This window comes from Toxorhynchites rutilus, chromosome 3 (genome assembly GCF_029784135.1).
Source record: "Toxorhynchites rutilus septentrionalis strain SRP chromosome 3, ASM2978413v1, whole genome shotgun sequence".
NCBI lineage: Eukaryota > Metazoa > Arthropoda > Insecta > Diptera > Culicidae > Toxorhynchites > Toxorhynchites rutilus.
In genome coordinates this window covers 35,366,618-35,390,461 of record NC_073746.1, presented here as the reverse complement: position 1 = coordinate 35,390,461, position 23,844 = coordinate 35,366,618, and the positions used below count along the sequence as shown (strand labels likewise).

The 23,844-nt window shown below is 40.0% G+C and overlaps 1 protein-coding gene across 1 annotated transcript in view; it reads right to left on the bottom strand.

Annotated features, from left to right (window-relative positions):
- Positions 1–214: 214 nt before the first annotated feature.
- LOC129777250 (uncharacterized) overlaps positions 215–23,844 on the bottom strand; it is a 40,058-nt gene continuing 16,428 nt past the window's right edge. The window contains exons 2-6 of the mRNA XM_055783419.1: positions 14,127–14,335; positions 13,869–14,004; positions 13,535–13,797; positions 13,250–13,382; positions 215–3,263 (exon numbers count right to left, since the gene is read on the bottom strand). Of these exons, the coding sequence (XP_055639394.1) occupies positions 3,106–3,263; positions 13,250–13,382; positions 13,535–13,797; positions 13,869–14,004; positions 14,127–14,335 (899 nt within the window). The 3' untranslated portion in view covers positions 215–3,105. The remainder of the gene's footprint in view (positions 3,264–13,249; positions 13,383–13,534; positions 13,798–13,868; positions 14,005–14,126; positions 14,336–23,844) is intronic.

Here is a 23,844-nt window from a genome sequence, read left to right as displayed (position 1 = left end):
AAAAATCTCCGAGAATAGCGGATTCGAGACAGTATTTTTCCGTTCAAATCGATAATGAACTTTGCGAAGATGATCTGTGAATGTTTTCTGTCTCAAATCAAGTGAGGCATAAACGGAGAGCTGGTTGACATTTTAAACTGAATGTTTTCGGATAGTTTTGTTTTAGAATCAACCAATTCTTTCGGATGAGAAGAGTGAAAGGCGGGTAGACACTTTATCCATCATTATTTTTTATTTCATGGTAATGAATCATTTTATCTCTGTTTTTTCATCATCATTCTCATTCGTTCATTGTTTAACTAAAACTTACTTTCAGAGAACTACTTCTCCACGTCTTCCCATCAAGGTTCTAGTGAATGAAATTCCACTTGGAGAGGATTTCTTCACATTTGTTTATCTCACAATTGATTTAACTTTGTTTGTTTTTCTCCTTATATTTTGATTCTGTTTCATGGCACTCTTGTCTGTCAGGTTAGTCTTTCCCATTTCAACGCCCCCGTTTTTATACCACTAAATTGATACGGGATGCTCTCCATTTTTTCCCTCTTAATTTCCTTTCAAAACTTTTGCCCGCCCATCCTTCGATTCTGACAGTGGAGACGCACACACACACACACACACACATACAGAAGTTGAAAACGTTGAAAAATGTAGCTTTTGTTGCGTATTTAATTTCGTGCTGTTTGTTTTTTTGTTTCCTGTTGTTTTTTTTCATTTTAATTTCAAATTCTGTCGTGAAGAAGTAGAATTATCTTACACCTACGCTACATTCGCTCACATTCCCACAATATTATGTTAGTCACGTCTGCTGATAAAATTTTAATTGAACTCCCATACTTTGATATGAAAAGTTTTCTTATCGATATGTGGCATACGTGCTTGCCTGTCTGTCTGTCTGTGTTTATCTCAAAACTCAAGGACGGTAAGGAGGGTCTGTCATTTTGAAGTGCTTTTTATATGGTTTCATGTTTCACCCCCCTCCGGGGGGAATTAAGCCTTAAATATGCGGTTTTCCGGTTGTTTGCTATGTGATATGAACATTTTTTTCTTTGTTTTGTTTCTCGAAATGTACATTCATATTCATGGAATTTAATCACATTCATAATTATTCAGTTTCTGCCGACCACCTCGCGTACCTTCTTCCTTCCGGTTCGTGTGTTCGTTCGATAAACCGATGGCTGAGAACTAATTGATTCATTAAATCCATAAAATGGTCGCTTAAATAAACATTAAAACCGCGGATGATTGAGAACATAAACGGTGCATTAGGCGCTTTGCGGGCAAATGACAAATGATGTGGGAAGTGTGTGTGTGTGGGGTTATCAAAATGGTGTTTGATTTTCGCCGCAGGGCACGAAAATGGTGTTGCGGTGACGTGAATGGAGGGAAGGGTTTGGAATCGATACCACAATTAATGTGTTCTGTCGGTTTCATTGAGCTTTTAAAATTAGCACTTTTCACCGCTGTGGATTTAATCAAATGACGAATGTTACTGATATGATTTCGTATGTTTGATATGAATGAAATATGCGGTGTTGAAGCTGTGCGCAGCAGCCCCTCCTCCAAATCATGCGCCATCGGATTGGATTTAATCACAGCGGAATCTTGTTCGATTTTAATATTTCATATCGGGATGTTTAGCATCTCTTCAGCGTGGATTTAATGCCTGATGTTAACGAATTAAGCTGCGCCATTAATATTCCATGTAATTAAACCCGAATTGCTGGCCTAAATTAGGCTAATAAGAGAGATTGTGTTAACACGAATCGGAAAGCCAGATAGGCGTGTTGCTCCAATTAGGATCGCCAGGAGCGCTCTTTTTCGGCCCCTGCAATCAAAACAACATTCCGTCGGATCTGTTTTATAGCACACGACGCTAGCTTCCGCCATGTTGCCACCGGGGACTCGAGAAGAACATGCCGCCGTTGAATATGGAAAACAGATTGGCGTATTTTGAGTCCCCCTTTCTTTTTTGGATCCACCCGTTCCTCGTAGCAATCCTACCATCGAGTTCTGATATCCTGATTGGGTGTAAAAATGTTGCCGATCTGATTTCCATGCTTGCCATTCAACCCACGATGGCGGTCGTTTGCGGCGTTCGGGAATAAAAGGATACGTATACAACGGCATAGCAGCCCCTCGTTCGTCAGTCCATCGCATCGGGACCGTGTCGGGGGGCCATTACTCAACGCGAACATGGGGTTCATTGTATTGTGCGATTGTTAGTGGTGGTTTTCATGGTTCGATTCGAGGGGGATTTAAATAACAGCATTATTTTCGATATTCCATCGGTAACAGCTATCGACAGCATGATGTCGAATTTAATTTTCCAATTTCCGGATTCAGTTTTTTTTTCCGACGGCTACAGGTCAGCGGTGGAAATCAGTGGGTTTCTTTGTGATAATTGGAGAAGGGATGCCTTTTCCAAAGCTTCGCTTCAAAATTCAAAGAATGAAGCATAATTCGGATTTATTTACAAAGTGAGCGTGGGTGTGAATAACTGTAAGTGAATAAACGCGTAGAGTAATTATTCTATTTCGGTCGAGCGTGAAAAAAATTAAGATGTTAACTCGGTGATGGATTCATTTGACAGCTCTTTCACCCTAGAAATAGTGCTCTCGGTTGGTTGCAATTCTTCGGAACCCAAAGATTTACTCGTATTTCAAACAAGAAGTTGTTTCGTCCTGTTATTGTGAATAAATTAAAAAGAGGAAACATTCTCGGATAATACTATTTTTCACCACTTAACCACCTGCTATTTTTTCCATTTTTACATCGCACATCTTATCTTGTTCTCAGATTTCCATGCAACTTAATTATCTAAAAAAGAACTGTTTCGTAAGGAAGTGACAATACACGCTCTCTCTCTCGCCCATTCGCACATTCCATTCCATGGAATGTTTCACATTCACACAAATTTCAAATTTCACCACCTGCGTTCATTTTTGCTTTGTGTTCACCTTAACTCAAGTAGTATATCTTTCCACATTAAATATCATTTAACGTTAAAATTTGGTTTTCCTTCGTCTTAAACTGGATTACATGCTAGCAGCAGCAGCAGCAGCGATGCGGCGGCAATGAAAGAGAGGCAGCGGGCTCTGCTAGTTACCTCAGGGAGAGCTCCTTGCTGAAGGACTGCCGCTGCTGTTGTTGGGTTTTCGTGCTGACACAGCTCGACGCGGAGGAGATTGCCATGGCGATCAGTAGCGTGGCGAGACTGGTAAGTAGGATTCCACTCGACGAGATGCTCGTGGCTCCGTTGGCTGGGGGGAGAGAGAATAATTGTTTTGCTTTCATCAGTTTCGCGGTATATCACTTCATGTAATAATCATTAGATTTATAAGCATGTCTCGTTTGATGAACTAATTAGGCCTATTAAAAAAATACTTCGACATTTTAATTGAATGAATGTTTATTCCATGCCATCATTTAGAAACGGTTTATCTAAGTTTGATATTAAATATATTCTACATACGAAGTCTGTTTAAAAAGTATCGCGACTTTTCAATTTCAGCGGGTTACGTATATTGGATTTTTGATTTTTTGTGGCGTTATATTAAAATTAATGTCTTTCATTTATGCTGACAGCTTCGCCCATTCTGAATTCTGAATCAGTTAATTTTCGACAGTTATTCTGCCTGCACACCAACGTCATAAAAACTCGAGAATCTCATATACGTAACCCGCGAAAATTGAACGTTTTCTTGCTTTTGACTCGAAAAACGACCCACCACAATTGCCTCCTCATGACTCTTGGAATAATCTCCTTCGTCGTCGCCCCGTCACCCAGATATGGATGACATTTTCTTCGATCAAATTGAACAAGATTTTTGAAAGGAATTCGATAGAATTGGCATTCAAGTGTAACTATGGGATATGTAGGAAAATAATAAAATTGTAACCATATTATTATAATGTTATACTATACTTTTTATTATTTTGTAGTACGGTTGGTTTGTATTGCAGTTTTGACGTAGGTCTACGTCTTTCATCTCTATACGGAGTGTATGTTCGATGTTTCGAAAACGAGAGCGTTACGCCGGAGCAACAAGATTTTGAGCGTTAATACCTCCTAAACAACTAGACGAAATGGTATGATAAACACTTCATTCGCAAGATAAAATGTCCACGCGTGATATGCTTGTTACTTATTGCTCCAAAAACTTGAAACAAGCTTTAAAATTGCTTCCAAAACAGACTATTAAAATTACACAAATCTGTACATAAACGAGTGTTTATTCGGAAATCCACTCAGTTATGATTGCGCAGTGGTTGATGTATAGGAGAAGTGTGTAATAGTATTACACACTTCGCTTATACATCAAGCACGGTCGAGATAAATGCATTCACGCTTAGTATTAGTAATACGCAACCCCTAAGCGAAAACGGATTTATCTCGACCATGCTTTTAAAACTTAAGGTAACAACTACGTCAGTACGTAGATTAGTTAACCCTCAATCATCTGTAATCGTTCTGTATTTTAGATACTGAATAACAATAGGGCTACAAATTTTATTTTATAAGGCGCTCAAATTTTATATTTTCCAAACATACGGTGTTAAATGGCCCAGCAGAAGTATAGTATGCTCATAAGTTGTTTCTCTTAGAGACTATAAAGAGAAACAGCTTGTATGAATGAGAGATTCCATCAACCTATTCACTTCATGCTCACTAGCAAAGTATTCGTGCATTGATTCTCCAGTCCGCGTTCTTTTATTGCTACATTCTCTGAGCACATCATATACAGTGACTCAAATCCGTAATCGGACTCCACCATGCTTCCCTTCTTTTGAATGTTGAATGTATGAAAAATGACTCAAACTCATAATCGTACGCTGGTTGAAATCTCTACTCGATTTCGATTCTCAGCATTATTATGGTATCCCTTGTTCATTGCAACTATCTTTAGCTGTCTTTAGCCTTATCTACGAGTTTTTTGGTGTATTCAGAAGGTATATTTATCAATTTTTTTCATTAAGTGGTTTTTAAAATCGTTATTTTTAGAAATTTAATAGTTTCTAAATTTCCTACACAGAAATTAGAAATTTAATAGTTTCTAAATTTCCTACACAGATAACCGGAAGATTGTGGAGGAATATCAATAACTTTTGAGTAATTGTAATGTAACCATGTGCGAACTTCATATGTCTTGAGTTCTACACTTTTAGGATGTTCAAGTAAACATTCTGATCCATTACACCATCGATAAAAAACAAATTGAGCAAACAAAAAGTTTGTAATGTGCCTAGGAAGGGCAGCTTGAATGCCCGAGCACAGAGTGACAAACCGTTTCTCAGTAAAAAAATATCAGTAACTCCAATTTGATGATTCCAAACAGCATGAAACACATCAATGTCTTTCTGATAAGATGTTATTCCCATAGATGGGTCCTAATTTGATATTTTTGACTCCGATGGTTATCGTTTCGTATGGAGGAAGCTAACGACGAATTAAACGTAAAAAAATCTAAAAGCAATGTTTAAACATGGTGATGGTGAAGGGATCATATGAGGGGGCATGTATGAGGAATTTGGTTTTCATCGATGGTATATTGGGTCAGAATGTTTACTCGATCGTCCTAAAGGAAAATATGAAGCAAAGTGTCAATATAATGGGATAGAATTGAGGATTCAAGTTTTGCCAAGACAATGACCCAGAGATCAAGACATGAAGTTCGCACATGGTTACATTACAATTACTCAAAAGCAGAGCTTGGAAATATTGAGCTTGTTAAGCAACATTGAAAATATATTTTTATCAGTGTAACGCGTTTATTTTGCTTGTCGATGCTACTGTCATTCATTCGACGGCAAACAAATTTACAACTGTGTTCATTCATATTCATTCTGTGCTCTCTGAGCTTTCCTCAAAGCTCGAGTCATGAGAATTCATTCACATTTATTCATTGCCATTGAATTGTCAGGAATGTTGTGACTGTTCATTTTCAGTATCCCGATATGTGTGTGATTTTCTCATTGAGTCAGTGCCTTGCTTATTCAGTTGTTTTTGAAGTTACTCCGAAAGGGCAACGCAAATCGGTGGCGCAAGCGGAAATGCCAACAAAAGAGCAAGATCTGCATGCACACTCACAGCTAAGGATTGCTTAGGCTTGGACGGCGAGGGGGCATTCTGCAGAATCGATCCAAGCAGCGAATGCAAACTGTGTCAGCCAAAGCTGGATGTTGGCAATTTCATCCGCTAATCCTATAGCATAGTTTGATCCGTTTGCAAAAGGAAGCTCGAAATATTCCCATTGCGGTCGTGTCTTGGACACCACCATTTTATGTTCGTGTGTTCAGAATTTAAAAAGAATTAAATGTTTGAAATTTGAGTCAAGACGGTATTTTTTACATCGGAATTCTTCTTTTGAAGCATTTCTGACAAGTGGATTTGGAACTGCATATTCACTATGTAAAATGAAAGCAATTTAACTGAGACGGAAACCTTGCATGCTTGAACAATTTAATTTATTGTCACTATTATGAGCATTCTGTACTTTCTTATCTTCCTCAACGAATTTCTCCGTTTCGTCAGTGTCCGAGAACGATGCTGATAGTGAATGAACTGGTATGTTAATGTCAATGAATGACAAAACTAGGGATATTTTGTTTTGCTCACATTCCGTGAACGCAGAACAGAACGAAAAACAGAATGAAAAAAAACTGGATGAATCAACTGTGAGTGGCTTGCTGTGATTGTGAGGTTTGGCGTTGGTTCATTTTCGGTATCCCGAATGCAATGGTATAATGATCGAATGTGGCCGGAAATTCGGCTGAAAAGATTGATGTGATACAGATATTTCCAAGCACTGCTCAAAAGTTATTAATATTCCTCCACAATCTTCCGACATGTATCCCAGTAAAAAACTAAGGAAGTTATTTGTGTAGGAAATTCAGAAACCATTAAATTTCTAAAAATAACAATTTTAAAAACCATTTAATGAAAAAATTGATAAATATACTTTATGAATGCAGTAAAAAACTCGTAGATAAGGCTAAAGACAGCTAACGATAGTTGCATTGAACAAGAGATACCATAATAATAATGAAATTGGCCAACGTCTTCGAAATCGGGTATAGATTTCAACCAGCGTACGATTATGAGTTTGAGTCAATTTTCATACATTAGCACATACATTCGCCATTTTTAGAGAAATAAAAACCATTATTCTGAAAACAGATAGCAAACCTTTAACCCTCATATGACACTATAATTTTATCAAAATAGAATGTTCCGAAAGCTTGTTTTCGACTTTCAAAAGATGGGAAGAGATCTGCATGGTGGTGTACGATTACGGATTTGAGTCACTGTACTTCTAGAGGCGAATGAACTGGAAAGTTTAAAGCCTCTTTAAAACAAAGAAGAAGAGAACATAATAAAGATGCCAGTTGTGAAGACATGTTTTCGTTTTGAAGATATTTAAAAGTCATTTCAAAATATGCGAAAACAATTGTTTGTCGAACAAGATTTAGAAATATCGTGATGGTTTGCTCATTTTTGTTCATTAAGGTTATATTTGTAGACATTTATTCGTGTCATGCAGAGATATTTGAAAAAATCATCTGGCATCCCTCACATACAAGCTATTTCTCTCGTGAAAATGTTATCCGGCCGAAAGCGAGCAAATTGCCCCGATCGAGGGTATGCCGTACTGCCCGATGGTAAGCTGATACGGAAAATATCTTATTGAGAAGGAAATGAATCCTTTCTTACCGTTTCTTCATCTGATATATCCACTGGGAACTCGACTCAATAAATATGACCTACTGTTATCGCCTCTGAATTGGTTGCAAGCAACAAAAACCTTAATGAAACGATGCAGAAAATTACATCGAAAATCGCTTCCAAAGAAAATGTTTTTTCAAATTTTTTAAAAGCATGTTACAAATGTAAAACTTGCATGGTAGGATTCTATCATTGACTAGGATTTCTTTTCTTGCTGGTTTACGAGAAAATCAGGCGGATCAAATTGCCCGGCAAGCGCGTTTTAGACTTATCTCCTCTACGATCGCTGGAATTTTTGTGTTTCCTTAACAAAGACATCAAAACCTGGGGAAAATCCACACGGAAATCAACTCAGTTATGATTGTACAGCGATTCTGAACATTTTATCGCGGTTGTGACGAAACTATCTTCGTTCATCATGAAAGCGCCGTCGAAAAAGACGGCATGTTAATTGTGCCTACACTATTTTTAAAAAATGAATCAGCGAAGTCTCCCGCATAATTTTAAATTACTCTCATTATTTTTTTATTTTGTTTTGTTGCTTTTGTTGCTTTTGTTAAATCTTATTTATTATGAGGAAATTCGACAAAACTCATAACCTGATTTCTCGGATTTTTTTTTGTTTTATTCGGGTAAACGTTGCATACGGGTAAATGTCGCAGTGGGGTATTTGTCGCATTCGGGTAAATGTTGCATTCGGATATTTGTTACATTCGGGTGAATGACATTCGGATATTTGTTACATTTGGGCAAATGTGATTATTTGTTTTATTTGTTCAGAGCTCGACAAAACGTCCGAAATTTACATTGAGGAAAAAATGCTTCATCGTATGCTGAAGAGAGAAATGAGTGAATAAAAGCATTTTTCGATGGTTTTTCTGTATTTTAGTGCGAAAAAGCACTTCTCAAATCATATCCATCGTTCCGTCAAATGCTCTAAGTTGCGTATGGCATGACTTCTAATAGCAACAAGTTTCGACATGCAACTAAAAGCACAACACAGCCACGCACAATCCAAAAGGCAAACTGTCCAATCACAAAGCAGGGAAACAAAAGGAAATCGAACGATGAACGGCGTGGATTTGAGTTATCCGGCTCCTATCCCCCGCCCAAAAAAAAGGTTTGCCTGTAATTGAATAAGTGTATCTTGTTGAAGATATGTACCTGGAGTAAATGGGTGTTTTAGTCGCATACGCATAGACATTCAAAAGAAGTATAGTATGTTTATCTATTTTGAATCAGTTATCAGTTTGTAGGGACTTTATTCGCACCTTCTCTCGACTCATGTCCAATCACTGTTCGTTAGACGCGCTACTCTTTCGTTTTAATCATGCCGATGGCAATATCTGTGCTTGTGGCCAAGGTTACCACGACATCGTACACGTTGTTTGGTCGTGCGAGGAGTACCTTGTTGCCAGATCGAATTTAGAAAACTCTCTTAGGGCTAGAGGAAGGCAGCCCAATGTGCCGGTGAGAGATGTGTTGGCTCGGTTAGGCCTTGATTACATGTCCCAAATATATGTCTTCCTAAAAGTTATCGATCTTCGTGTCTGATTGTCCTTATATCCTTATATTCTCCTTTTCCTTATCCTTCACGAGAAATCAAATCCCTTCTTGCTAACATTAGAATAAGGTGAAATGTAAATACATATATATATATATATATATATATATATATATATATATATATATATATATATATATATATATATATATATATATATATATATTAATATTTCATAATTGTTCATACATTTAACTTCAGTATAGAATTGTTTTTTTTTTCAAATGTGTTCTAAGCCTTGAGTCAGTGAAGCGCCACACAGTCTGATAAGTGAATTGATCTATTTACGTATAAAGATCAAAACAAACGAAAAAAATTGCTCTCCTCTCACAAACAATATTACCCCATTTTTACACCTGGTTTTACCTATATTACTACAAAGGCTTGCTTCCACCTTAATGTAATAAATCGGGATGCCATAACTTGTGCTAAAAATTAACTTTGGGTGTAGATAAACATACTCTGCTGACTAATTAGATTTGCTATTGAATTAGTTTCCAAAAAAATTTGTTAGTTCACAAATTCAGAAAGAAATCGATTTTTTATTTCTTCCCGATATTTTTATCCACTACATCTATACATACACACCGAGAAAAAAAACCGTTCGTAAAATATTCCAAAGCTTGCGAGTTTAAGCTCTAAAATAACGTACACCCCACCTTTATGCGTTCATTCTATGTAGGGGAGAGGGAGGCAAGATGACGATTCGGTAATTTGACCCGTTGTAATGAAGGTAGCGCCACCTACTTTTTACTGAAGATGCATCATAACAAGGCCAAACTTTGTACTTGGTAACTCTGCCGAAAACGTTATCACAAAAAAAGTGAAAAATAAAAATGAGAAAACTAGTGATTTTGTTATTTTTTTCCGTTTTTTAAATTTCATTATCCACTTTATGAGATAAGTTAAATTTTCATAATATTTTCATAATTTTCATAATTACATGATAAAGGTACTCTATTGTACATAATCTGTTTGTTTCCGGCGAGTTTCAATAATGATTTTTTGTCAGCTATATTTTTTTTTATTGAATAAGTCGCTTGGGGTCAAGTTGGCGAACTGCAACATTATGTTCATTTTTGGTTTTTATTGCAGATGGTTAGAACTTATAAGCGAAAAAGAGACCAACATTGGTCAGACACCAGTTTGGAGAATGTTATGAAAGCTATAGAAGAAGGTTTGTCTGTTCTGGCTGCTTCAAAAAAGTTCGGTGTGCCAGAACCAACTGTGACACGCTATCGATGAAAATATCCAGACATGGAGGTTAGATTTTCAATTCAGCATTTGCGTTTCCATGTTCTTTATGCAAGAAATATTAAATCTGTATCAATTTCAGGATACTTCGTCCAATAAAGGCCGCTTTAAAGCCACATTCAGGTCCAGTTTCGAAGAATTGCCTATTCGTTTGCGGTTAAAAATGGCATAGAGCACCCTTTCAAAGGAACATACGCTGGACGGACATGGGTTGAAATGTTTATGAAGGCTCATAAGCTATCTTTGAGAAAGCCAGAAAATACCTCAGCGGCTCGATTAATGGCGTCCAATAAAGAAAATTGATTCGTTTCAAGCTTGCCGACAGCAATCTCTGCGTTTGTGGCCATGGTTACCACGACATCGAACACGTTGTTTGGTCGTGCGAGCTATATCTTGTCGCCAGATCGAATTTAGAAAACTCCCTTCGGGCTCGAGGAAGGCAGCCCAATGTGCCGGTGAGAGATGTGTTGGCTCGGTTAGACCTTGATTACATGTCCCAAATATATGTTTTCCTTAAAGATATCGATCTTCGAGTGTGATTGTTCTTACATCCTTTCCCCCCCATTTTCTCCTCCTTTTCGTCCTTCGCGAGCTATCGGTTCCCTAACATTAGAATAAGTTAAATTGTTAATACATATTAGATGTGAGGATAGTTTAAGAATTCAGTGTGATGTGTGAGTATGAATGTGAAAGTGAGTGTGAGTGTGAGTGTGAACATGGTTACAATCTCCTTACATCCCATCCTTTTCCTAAAGAAAATGTGTCACCCTTCTAAACTCGAGTCGACCGCGAGTAATCGGTTTCCTATTTCATTAACCGTAGAATTAAGAAAACATGTTAATAGTAAAAGTATAGTTGAGAGTTTGGCTTCTTTAAACCTATGTAACTGAGCCTGTACAAATAAACGAATTATAAAAAAAAAATAAAGAAAATTGTGATTTTTGTTTTCGAACATTGGGAGATATACGAGCTCAGTATCGTTTTCCTGCGTGTGACATTTACAGTGTTGATGAAAATGGCATTTCCACTGTTTCAACCAAGGATAAATAAATAATTGTTATTACATTTTGTTGATATTAGGTGACCAAACCATATTCGCCAATTTGCCTCCAGAAATTCGACGATTTTTGCACAAAGCTTTTGGGTGGACAAGTTTTTTAGTTTTTTTTGCCCATCCAATAGATAATATGACAGAAAACACTTCAGACTATATGAATCAGCATCAACATTAAAAAAAATAATTCCAAGCTCGCCAAAGCTTAACGTCGCCAACTTGCGTCCCTCTCCCCTACAAAAAATTTGTATTTTATTTTTTTAATGAAAAAAATCATGAAAAACTACTTTTTGGACATCCAATATTTGGTTACATTTTGGATTCGTAAATTTGATACAGATATTCTGAGAAAAAAAAATAAGATGAAAAGAATAGTAAACAACTTCTTGCAAATCCCACCAAACACAGCAAAATCTCACTAACCGTCAATTCTAGCTTTGTTTTCGGTTGACATTGTCTTCAGTGAACCACTTCCTATCACCAGTTACCATCCGACATGGATGGGTTTCAAAATCCAATTTAGCAGTAATTTTCTGATGAAAATTCCGTACATAAGTTTTGCTCGACTTCAGGAACATCGGCCATTAGACACAAAAAGATGAAATGGATTTAATCAAATAATGTAAATGTAAATTTGTAATGGTTCTATATGTCTTATACCAGTGAGTCCTTTAAAAGAAATCTTTTTCCACTGGGACTTCACACCCACATTTTTAGTTTTCTTCTCAGCTCATTTTTATTAGTTTATTAGCATTTTTTTTGTTACATTTTTTTTTGCTGCACAGTTCGAGCTATGATAGTTGCGTCCACTACCAGGGGGCTCATTCGAGCTCTTTGGTGTGGGGGATAGCGGAGGGTGAAAAAAAAAATAAGCACAATAATTTTGTGGCAGTGGCGTGGTTATAGTGTGGGGAGCAGTTTGTTGTGAAAATAAGCATACCTGCAGATGTCTTAAAACGAATATACACTGGCAACTATTGCGAACTTCCAGAAGATTCCCTGTATGCAGTAGGATATGGTAAACCATTTAATGATTAGAAAGGCTACTTTTCGTGCCAAGTGTCACGTCAAGCATGGTTCTAAGCAACGGGCCTTAGTCATGTTGACGGCGAATGCCGAAATAGTCCTACTCGAAGCGACTGAGAGGAAAGTCCATTTTCATGTTTCGTCTTCGAAAATGTTGGACCCTGATATCAATCAACATCAATCAATAGTTGATATGAGCATTTTATATAGCTATCACTTTCAAAACAAAGCAAGTTCATTTCATCGTTCAGACGACGATTGAATCTAGCTGATCAAAACTCTACTTTGAAGTCTGCTTTTGAAGAAGTCCCCCTCGTCAATAAATAGGTTGCGCAGATCGATATAGCAATAGGATCACACAGCACCGGAGCTGGACTTCAAATAAAATCACTCCAAATGATGAAAAATTTATTCTGGGAAATTTCTTTGCCATTTCGACATTCAATTATATTTTTTTCTCTTTTTTCTCGAAGATTATTCACTCTCATTGTCGGCTTCCGGAATGGAAGCTGCCAATTCTAATTTTCATTAAATGAAAATTCCTCAAACGCAGAAATTGAAAATGTCCATCAATAGAACGATTCAGATTTGTCAAACAAAAAACCAAAAAAAAAAACGCACTCACCTTGAACTCGATCCGCTCGAGTGTTGGATGAGACGGCCTTCCGCGACTCGAGCATCGGGGCCTTCTGCGGTTTGTCCCCTTCGACGCTTTCCTCGTTGCTCTTCCAGTACACGGTCGAAATCGTAGCGAGACACTGTGGGGACAAAAATAACGACGAAAGCAGAAAAAAAATCCAATTTAGAAATCTTTCTTCATTATAATCTCTTTTGATTATTCCAACCGTCTGAAACTGCAGACAAATTGGTGTAGAATTTGTTATCATTTCGTCCGTCCCCCGCCACTCACCTTCAGCTTCATGTCGCCCCGTTTAAAGTGCTTCGGCTTGACGCGGAATTCCAACCCCAAGATGGATGTTTCCAGCCGGTCCGGGCCGGAGACGATTGGTTCGAATTGTCGCACGAGTGCCGGGTCCGCCGGTTCGCTGTTGATGTACCAGGCTAAGTGAACCGCAGGTTTGGACCGTCCGGAGGAACAGTTGACTCGGACGTAGTCCCCGATTTGGTAGCGAGGCTTTCCGCCCGTTATGTGCGGGTCCTCGTCGGGAAGAACTGTTCAGGATGGGAAGGGGTCATTACAACAAAATTAAGTGGGGGGGGCCAGCCCGGTCGTCATTACTCACCAACGACGGTCATTTCACCATGGTCGGACACGGTTTGGAAGGACGGAGCTTCAGCCGATACCTCACATCGATACTTCCCGCTAGACGTGAGCTCGATTGGGTTCAGTACCACCTGGTTGTTGGTTGAATTTTGTACCTGATGTGGGATGAGGCAAAAGGGAGAGAGCGTGTACAAAAATAAATTTATCTTCATAATCATCAGTGTCGTCTGTTGCTACTGGATACAAACTCTGACGGAACAGGAGCAAAGTAACTTACATCGACATTGATTCCCGTTTGGGGGAACACCTGGGCGGGGGGATTATCTCTTGGCACGTAGCGATAGAACTCGTTGCCGTCCTTGTACCATTTGACCGCGTAGAGCGCATCGCCTTCCATCTCGTAGTGGCACTCGAGACGCACCGGATTATCCTTGATGGTGTGTTTAGGCACTCGTACCTCCATCAGCTTGATTCCGAAGGTCGTTTCTGTGGAAATTGGGGGCGATAGGAGGATGGGAAGAGGTGAGAAACTCATCTTCACTCGAGCTAGGATTTAGCTTCATATCGATCGACATGAAGTATATTTTTAGATTGATTGGTTTCGGTTTCGCACCGCACCCTCCCATATTCTGTTCAAATTTTCCCCTATTTTTGAAATTTTAGTCTCGATGGCATATCAAAGTTAATCACCGTACATTTACAGCTTATATCCGTATGTTCTTAGTTAAAAGAGATGTCAAAAGCGACCGGCGCTCCTCTCCCGCTGAAAATTTAACGCCGGTGATTACTAATAACGAAAGTAATAGATAAGATTCCCATAAAATCAAACAATAACACACACGAGAGGGTGGGTCCCTCGACTGTGCAATCATTTTAGTTTGATAGGCCATAAAATTGACCCACGTGCTATTTGTTCTTTCTCTCTCCACATATTTATCCTTTCACGTTCGTCGGATGACACGAGAAAACGAACCTAATTTAAGCTGACCCTCATTATCCTTCGGTTTTATGTGTCTGTCTTTCTCCGCCTTTCCCCCTCACCGCGCGTGGATTGTGGATTGTCAAAAGTGAATGATATTTCGAGAAATGAATGCATAAAACGCGACCGGCCAATAACATGAGCCCCCCTCGTGCTCACATATGGGCGACGAAAGAGGAAAGCCAGGCGGTGGCAGCTGTTATCTACGCCGTGTTTATTATTCATGCACGCCATGGCCAGCTGGGTCCTTGCGAGTAGGCAGTGGCCATGTGTGCATGTTTTGACAGAGCGGGTCCCGATTAGCGATAAACACGTGGAAATAAATATAATTTGAAATTTAACGCTGGACGGGAAGCGTGTCATTAAAATTGCAAAGAATTTATGACTCACACAGAGTAACGTTGTGCTGCGCTCTAGTAGTTTGAAATTGTCCCGGTCAAGAACATTTGCATTTAGAAGTATTTTTATTCAAGAGGCAAGATCGTATTCGTATTGGTATTATGCTAATGGACATCATTCAATCAAATTTTCACTATATGACCCATTCCAGCGTGACGTTTTGACTCACTAAAACACGATTTCCAAATAGTAGACGATATCAAAGTAAAACGGAGAAAATTTCCTACAAGAATCTTCGGTTGAAGAATATTTTACAGTTTAATTCGCTTGTTGCCAGCCCAACACTTTTGTGACGTGACAACACCTGTCTTTTTGCGGTTTTAGACTTTTGAACATTAATGTTGTATTTTCAGTTCCGTTTCAAAACATACAAATGAACTTTGTTCTATGCTTTGTCAAGAAAAGATGAACGGTGATTCCTGTATATTCAGTTTTTCAAAGAACTCGCAAGAACATTGCAAAAATCGGCATTCATTTTGTGACGTGACAACGCGCTCTGTGCGAAAAAAACAGTCTCCACGAATCGTTGTCACGTCACATAATCAATAAGTTGTACAGTTATACCTCGATATAAGGCAACATTATTTTTTTTTCTCGTTACGTTATATCGAAGCAAAAAAAAATTTTTTTTAATGATGCAAAACTGTTTAATATTACTCAAAAATGCACAAAAACTAATTTTCTATCACCCGCAGTATTTATAAACCTTTCTTATGCCCATTTAAGGTAATTTTCGTAGACATGATCAGTTTTAAGTAGAGGAAAAGGTCTGAAAAAAAAAACTCTGCAAGTAAATTGGTATCAATTAGTGATGAAACGGATAGTAGTTTGGCCGGATACCGGATAACTTCAAGGCCTGATAGCCTATTATCCGGCAGTCGGATTTTCGGCTTTTTATTTGCGAATACGAATACGAAACACTGCATTTGTTCATGAAGCGAATGAAGGATTACATTTTAGAAGAAATAAACACACTTTTACATAAAAATAATGAATCAAGTTTTCGGCAAGTAATCTTCAACAGGGTTTTTTCCTGATAAGGATTCAACTACTTAGGAGATCAGAATTACTTAATTGCAAACTTTTTAGACCCGAGGATCAAGTCAGCCTATTTAGGAGTTCTTGAAACGTAAACAGTCTTGCTGGCAATGTTATTGGAGTACATGAAATATCTTGCGACGAATCTTCTGAGAGTAACAGCTCATCGTCGTCTTCAAGACCTGTAAATGAAAGGAAAGAGACTAAACTGAATCAAACCTTATACACGAAACTCACGACACACCTTTTAGGGATGTTTCAACGAAGTGGCAAATGAAAATAAGAGTCGCGTTCAGGAAAAAAATCCCGTTGCTAACGAAATCGATGCAATGTGAATCACGTTTTTGGTGGTTATGAAAATTAAAACGGTCAATCGAGGACAAGGATTGTTAGAGTTTATCTCTCAGCTTCTCGCAGTAGTATTACAGCGAAGACTGTTCATTGGTTTACCTGGTTTACGAAGCAAAGCGTAATCGGTTGTCATTATCAACTTCCGAAAATTTATTATTTTTTCATCATGATAATAACCATTGGGTAATTTTGAATACCGTTCATAAATTAATGTTATGCGTAAATATTAATTTAACCCTCTACAACCCAACCCCGCCTTTAGACGGGCTTCACGGTTTTTTTTTTCAAATTATTCAGACATTATTTTCAATGTTCACCCCCACTAGAATGTCTTAGACTATTTTCATCTATCACACATACACATTGGTGTTATGCTGGCAGCTTTCTATTAGGAGTATCATCAACTTGCGTGGACACCGACTGGACAACATCGTTGCTGGACGAGCTGGGCGGCGAGGGATCGAGTGCCTTTCTCAAGGCAAGAGGGTGGAGGTGGTAGTGCTGAAGTAGAGTAGAGTTTTCAAAGGACCTTTCTCAAGGCTAGAGACGAATGAACTGAAAAAGTTTGAAATCTCTATAATACAATACCTTACCTTACCTATTAGGAGTATTTTATGTTTAAAGCCGGAAATTCGAGATAAAAGTGGAATGGGTTTTTTAGACAAATAAAAAATTTAAATTTTAATTTTTTTTTAAATCTGGCAAACCTTATTTTTTATTATGGATAAATGGTTTTAATTTTAAAAGCATATTTTTCCGAGAAAAATGAGTTTTAATTTTACAAAAAAAAATTTTATAATGGAATTGTTTTTCCAAAAAATTCTTTGATAATTTTTAATGAAAACCTAAGTTATTTCCTACATTTCATTCCCTGTCCAACTATTTGTAGATCTTATAGTTTTTAAATTAAGATTTTACCTACAAAAAATCTATCTCACCTACAAAATTTTAGTCAAAGAATGGAATGTAGGAAATTATTTTGGTTTTCATTAAAAATTACCAAAGATTTTTTTTGGAAAAAATTTCATTGAAAAAAAATTTTGAAAATTAAAATTCATTTTTCTCGAAAACATAAATTCTGAAAAAAATTAGACATAAATAAAAAATAAGTTACGTTATATCGAGGTTGCTTTATATCGAGGTTGCCTTATATCGAGGTATGACTGTACATGTTTTTCAAATGCTTGTTTCTTATAAATTACAGAATGAAACCTAGATCTACCCACGGCTCTTCAAACATGTATTTAATTATTCATTCAATGGTGTATATATATATATAGACATTGGATTTTGGTTGAGCAAGTGCTGAGATATCTCATGAAAACTTAAGCATACTGAAAACCTAAAATATTTTAAATATAATTATGTAGTTTTTTTATACAGGGTGGGTCATTTAAAGTGGAAGGTTTTTTTTTTGCAATAGCAAAGTAAAGAAGTGGAATTTTAATTTATTTTTTTGAAATTCATTTATTTTGGTCCAAGGAGATTTGTTCTAACTACTTTTTGATTATGATATCTCGTAAATGACCGCCTCTGGCCTTGACCGCAAAATGTGCCCTTTTTTCGGCATTTTCCATCACTTTGCCCAATGTTTCGGCCGATATGGCAGTAATTTCTTGTCGGATATTGTCTTTCAGTGCAGCCAGGGTCCTTGGTTTACCAGTGTATACCTTGGATTTTAAATATCCCCATAAAAAAAGTCAGGAGGCGTCAAATCAGGTGATCTCGGTGGCCAGTCATAATCGCCGTTTTTCGATATTAATCTTCCGGGGAACATTTCGCGCAATAATTTGGTCGTGGCAGCCGCTGTATGGCATGTAGCGCCGTCCTGTTGGAACTAGTAATTGTCCAATTCATTTTCATGAACAAATGGCAATAAAAAATCGGTTATCATTGTCCGATAACGCTCCCCATTCACGGTTACCGTTGCTCCATTTTCGTTTTCAAAGAAGTACGGGCCGATGACTTTATCGGCATAAATGGCACACCACACAGTAACTTTTTGGTCGTAAAGAGGATGCGTTTCGATGAATTGAGGGTTTTCAGTAGCATAAAACCGACAATTTTGTTTATTCACTCCTCCATTCAAGTTGAAATGCGCCTCATCAGACATTATGATTTTTTGCCAAAAGCCACAATTGAGAAGTTATTTTGAATGTACAGCTGAACAATTTCAGCGCGTTGTTTAGGTGTGTATTGTTCCATGGTTAAAATTGTACTGAAATGACGCTTCCAACGCGGTATGACATTTGTTAATCTGACATCTCTGTCAAAAGTTATGGGGTTGCCAGATGCTTCCACTTTAAATGGCCCACCCTGTACTAGCCTCTCTCAAAGGTTGGCGCATAAAATTCAAATTCGTTTCAAAGAATTTATGATATAACTAGTGCTTATTCAAATTACGTTTTCAATCTTTTCCTAAAACTAAATTTGGTTGATTGGTGCGAAACCTCATGGAATAGGTCATATACATGTTTCATTATTTGACTCGGTTCGTTAGAAGTTCGTTATTTTGAAACGGTGGATTTGGGCGGATATCATTTTTATGTTGATGAGTACAATTTCTACATTAACAATCTGTAATAAGTGTAAAATGCTAAAAAAAAGCGAAAACTAGAAGTTATTTTGTGTTTGGATGCAATTTTTGCTTCCCGAAGTTTTGTGAGGGGTGTTCGAAAGGGTGGCGGCGAAAATAGTTTTGTCAAATTTCAAAAAGCGACCATGCACATTTTATTTATTGGTCCGAAAAAATGATCTGTGCAAAGTTTCAGCTCAATCGCACATGATTTAGGGGTACCTCAAAGCACTTAAAGTTTTGATTTTTTCATCCTCGAAAATCTTCCAAGGGGGGAAAGGAAATTTAGAAAATCGATTTTTTTTTTATGCCAAATGACTTAAAAATGCATAAAACGTCGAGATCTGGTGTTTTCATGAAAAACAATTTTTGGCCGAAAATCGACTTTTTGGGACTTAGCCTGAGTGGCCAAAAAATGGTCGGTTTTTTCGAAATTCGACGATGAAATTTTTTTCCATACATCCATTGCCACCCTATTATACATATTTAGGTAGGTGCGTTTGATTTTACAATGTAACAGGACGCTCCGCAATTGTTATCTGCGAAGCAAAGAATTGTTTTTCTAACTATAGTGTTCATTTTTAAAGTAGTTAACGTTTGCTACCTCGATATTTGTGTGATCGAGTGGGAAGAGGATGTGCGTTTCATAGATATAGAAACGCGGATGACACCACATTTCTTAACATGTGCTTCACAAAATTCGCTATATTTTGAAGGAGTAAATGTTTTCAACTCTATGCCAACACAAATAAAACGTGCAACAATTCTAGCAGAATTCAAGAGAAACTGTATTTTACACGTTAAGGTTGTATTGTCCTAATAGCCGAAAGTTTTTTTTTTCGGCAGACTTATCTCACTTCTTAACTAGGCGAACCTAGCCAGAATTTTCACCTGCCCCCGGGCTTCTGAATGCCAAAGGGGGACTGGGCTCTGCGGAATGCACGTATCTGCATGCTCGTGCTGTTTCAGTCCTGACCGAGAAATTGTCGGACAATCGCGCAGGTGCTAAGGATGACCGACTTTTGGATGCCGGCCAATTCCTTCTCCATATTCAACACCTTTAGCGCTTCCAGAAGTGTCTTCGGGACAATTCCAGTTCCAGAGAGAACGACTGGAACAATTCTTGGGACCTCCCTTAGCCCCCACAGTTCCTTGAGCTCCACGGCCAATGGTCGGTACTTGCAGATTTTGCGACCGTGGGTCTCCTCCAGATTCTGGTTCAGTGGAATAGCGACATCGATGATGGTGACTTTGCGGTCGCTCTTGTCGTTTACCATTATATCTGGGCGGTTGTGGTGGATCGAGAGGTCGGTCAGAACAGTGCGATCCCAGTACAGCTTGAAACGGTCATTTTCCAGGACAGGTGCAGGCAGGTACCGGTAGTTTGGTACGTTGTCTTCCAGTAGAGCACATTGGAGCGCCAGTTGTCGATGAACAATACGGGCCACGTTGTTGTGGCGCTCGGTGTAGGCTGCGTTGGCCAAAACGGGACAGCCTCCCATAATGTGCTCTATGTTTTCACCTGGTTGATGGCACATCCGGCAAATGTCATCAACGTCTTGATGCCAGACGTACCGCCTGCAGTTTCTCGTCGGCATTATCCTGTCCTGGATGGCTATCATGTCGGCTTCTACTACTGAAGAGAGTTCACCACGCGTTAGCCACAGATTAGATGCGGCCTTGTCGACGTGTGGCCGATCCAGTTGATGGGGGTGGGCACCATGCACTGCCTTCTGCTTCCAAGCTGCAATCTTCTCCTCCACTGTCTGCAGATTGCAGTTGAGTTGGTACTCCGCTTGCGCCAAGTGCAGAGCGCTGTATCCTCTGTCGGCGGCGCAGACAGCCCGGTATAGCGCGTTTTGGTTGGCGCGTTCTGCGAAGTACTCGCGCAGTTGTCGTACCTGGGCAACACACAGTGCAGATATGTCGACTATTCCAAGTCCCCCTTCTTTGCGTGGCAGTGAAACTCTCTCCAGTGCCGATTGAGGATGGTGCATTCCGGCCTCTTTAAATGCTTTCCTCATCCTCCTCTCAAGGTCCTCTAGGTCAGTTTTGCTCCATTTGACTACACCAAAACTGAAGGTCAGCAGGGGAACCGCGAATGTGTTGATCGCGCGTACCTTGTTCCCCGCGTTGAGGAAAGTCCTCAGGACACAGTTCACTCGACTCAAGAACTTGTCTCGCAGCTCCGTCTTGATGTCGGAGTGGCGAATCCCGGTGAGCTGACGGAATCCAAGATATTTATAGGATTCGCCACGAACCATGTCTCTTATAAACTCGCCGTCATAGACCTCGTAGCCTCCGGATTCGGTAAGTTGTCCTTTCAGCAGGTGGACACAGCGACACTTGTCGAGGCCGAACTCCATACAGCTGCCTCTGCTTATTTCTTCGACAACCCGGATAGCTACACCTAGACGCTGACGTGAATCAGCGTAGACCTTGAGATCATCCATGTAGAAGGTATGGGTCACTTCTTCGTGGGCGCCGTCGCCATACCTTATTTTATAGCCATGACCGTTTCTATTGAGCATCCTACTGAGGGGGTTCAGTGCCAGACAAAACCAAAGCGGGCTGAAAGAGTCGCCTTGGAATATCCCCCTCTTTATCTGCAGCGTTCTAGACTGCAACACATTTTCCCCATCACTGAGGTGCAGAGACGTACTCCACTGCCTCATCGCATGCTGCAGGAACCTAACGACGACGGGATCAATTTTGTAGAGCTCCAATACCCGGACGAGAAACGAGTGAGGTATGGAGTCATAAGCCTTCCTGTAATCGATGTAGGCCATACTTAGGTTCCGCTGGTTATATACCGCCTGGCCGACTATGGCTGCGTCGATGATGGCCTGGTCTTTGCAGCCATGCGTATTTTTCCTGCATCCTTTCTGCTCTTCTGCGATGATGTGATGCTGTTCGCAGTGAGCAGAAACTTTGGCGGTAATTATGCTGCTCAGTATTTTGTACAGACTCGATAGGCACGTTATCGGTCTGTACTTTGATGAGTTCAATGTGTTGCTGTCTTTCGGGAGGAGGAAGGTGACGCCACGGGTGGCGAATTCAGGAAGGTTGTGTGGGTCACGTAGCACCTTGTTGAAGCACTCAGCTATCTTTGGATGTGCGACGGTCAGCTTCTTGTGCCAAAAGTTCTAAACACCATCGGGGCCCAGTTCCTCAGGTACCGCGAGGCTTCGCGGACATCGTTCTCTCCGACATTGATAGCTGGCATCTCTCCAATTTCACCACAACTCTCCTCCTCCCGTCTTAACCACATTTGCCCGTCGCGATGTTCTACTGGGGTCTCCCAAATACCAGCCCAGAAGTTCGTCACATCGCTAATATCTGGCAAACCTTCGCGGTAGTCGGGCTTCTCGTCGCTAATGTGGTCGTAGAACGCTTTTTCGTTATCTCTGAACATCCGATTTTGTTCCTGGCGCTTTGCAGAGTCAGAGTAACGTTTCAGCCGTTTTGTAAGGACGCTCAATTGCTGTACCAGTGTGTCGAGTTTTTCCGTCAGCTGGTGAGCTCCCAGCTGGCGAAGTTCAGTAGGCCGCACGATCACAGCAACTTGGCGACATAATTTCACCGATCTGCTGCCTCTTTTGTACGCCATCAGTCTTCCAATTGCGGCGCGCTTGTTTAGGATCCGTTGCTCCAATCTCCTTCGCCATGGAGGCTCACGCCTTTCACGGAGATGTTGGAGCAGTCCGCCTCTTGGCCTAATACGGTATCCTAAACTTTTGGCGGTCGCCACAGCAGCACAGTAAACTTTCAGTTGCAGCTCCTCCATGTTCTCAGCATCAACCAAGTGCAGCGGAAGAACGTGCTCGTTCATGAGCTTTACTGCACTTGTCAGCCTGCGGGAATGCTGCAACTTCGGGATCCTGGGGCGCGACAAAGGGTCCGTGTCGCGGAACTGTGAGATCGCCTCGTCGTAATGGAAGACCAGATCGCGTAGTAGTTGTTGATCTGGCTGTGGATCTTCCGGCTCAGAGGGTTGTTGTACTGTGGCCTCCACTGGTGCTGATTCGCGTGCCCCACTCGCGAATGAATTGCTCAGCCGTACTGAACTTCGTCTCGACACATCGCTTGCTCTGCTTGTTCTGGAGCTTAGTTCTCTCTGCACCTGCTGCTTGATGTCGTCGACTTGCGTTTGGGAGAGCATATTGTTGCGTACAATCGCTCTACGCCTCGCGTTCATCGCGTTTTGGTCAAGCCTCCCGACGAACTCTGGATACGCTTCCTCGAACATTGCGAGTATTCGAGGGCGACCGCTCATGTCCGTCTCCAAAGCAGTGCAGATGTAATAGGCGCGGATCACGAATTCGTTCATTTCGTGTGTCCACATGATCCGTCGCCTAGTAGTACCCACAAGTGTGGACGACTGTCGTCTGACAGTCGCAACACGCCTCGTAGGCGCAGCGTTTCGTTGGTGATGTCGATGGCTGCTGTTTCCGTGTGGCGGTAGCTCTTCGGGTTGAACCCGGCTGGTGGCCCGCTCTTGCACATCGCCCTCCAGCCGCTGGCCGCTCGCTCTTACGCCCGTTCCAGGACCAGCTCCAGTTCGGGGACCCTCCTCGGGTGATCGCATTCGTAGTATTCGTCTTGACCTTAGCTCCATTGTCTGGGTGTGTCTCCTTTGCCCGGGAGACAGCG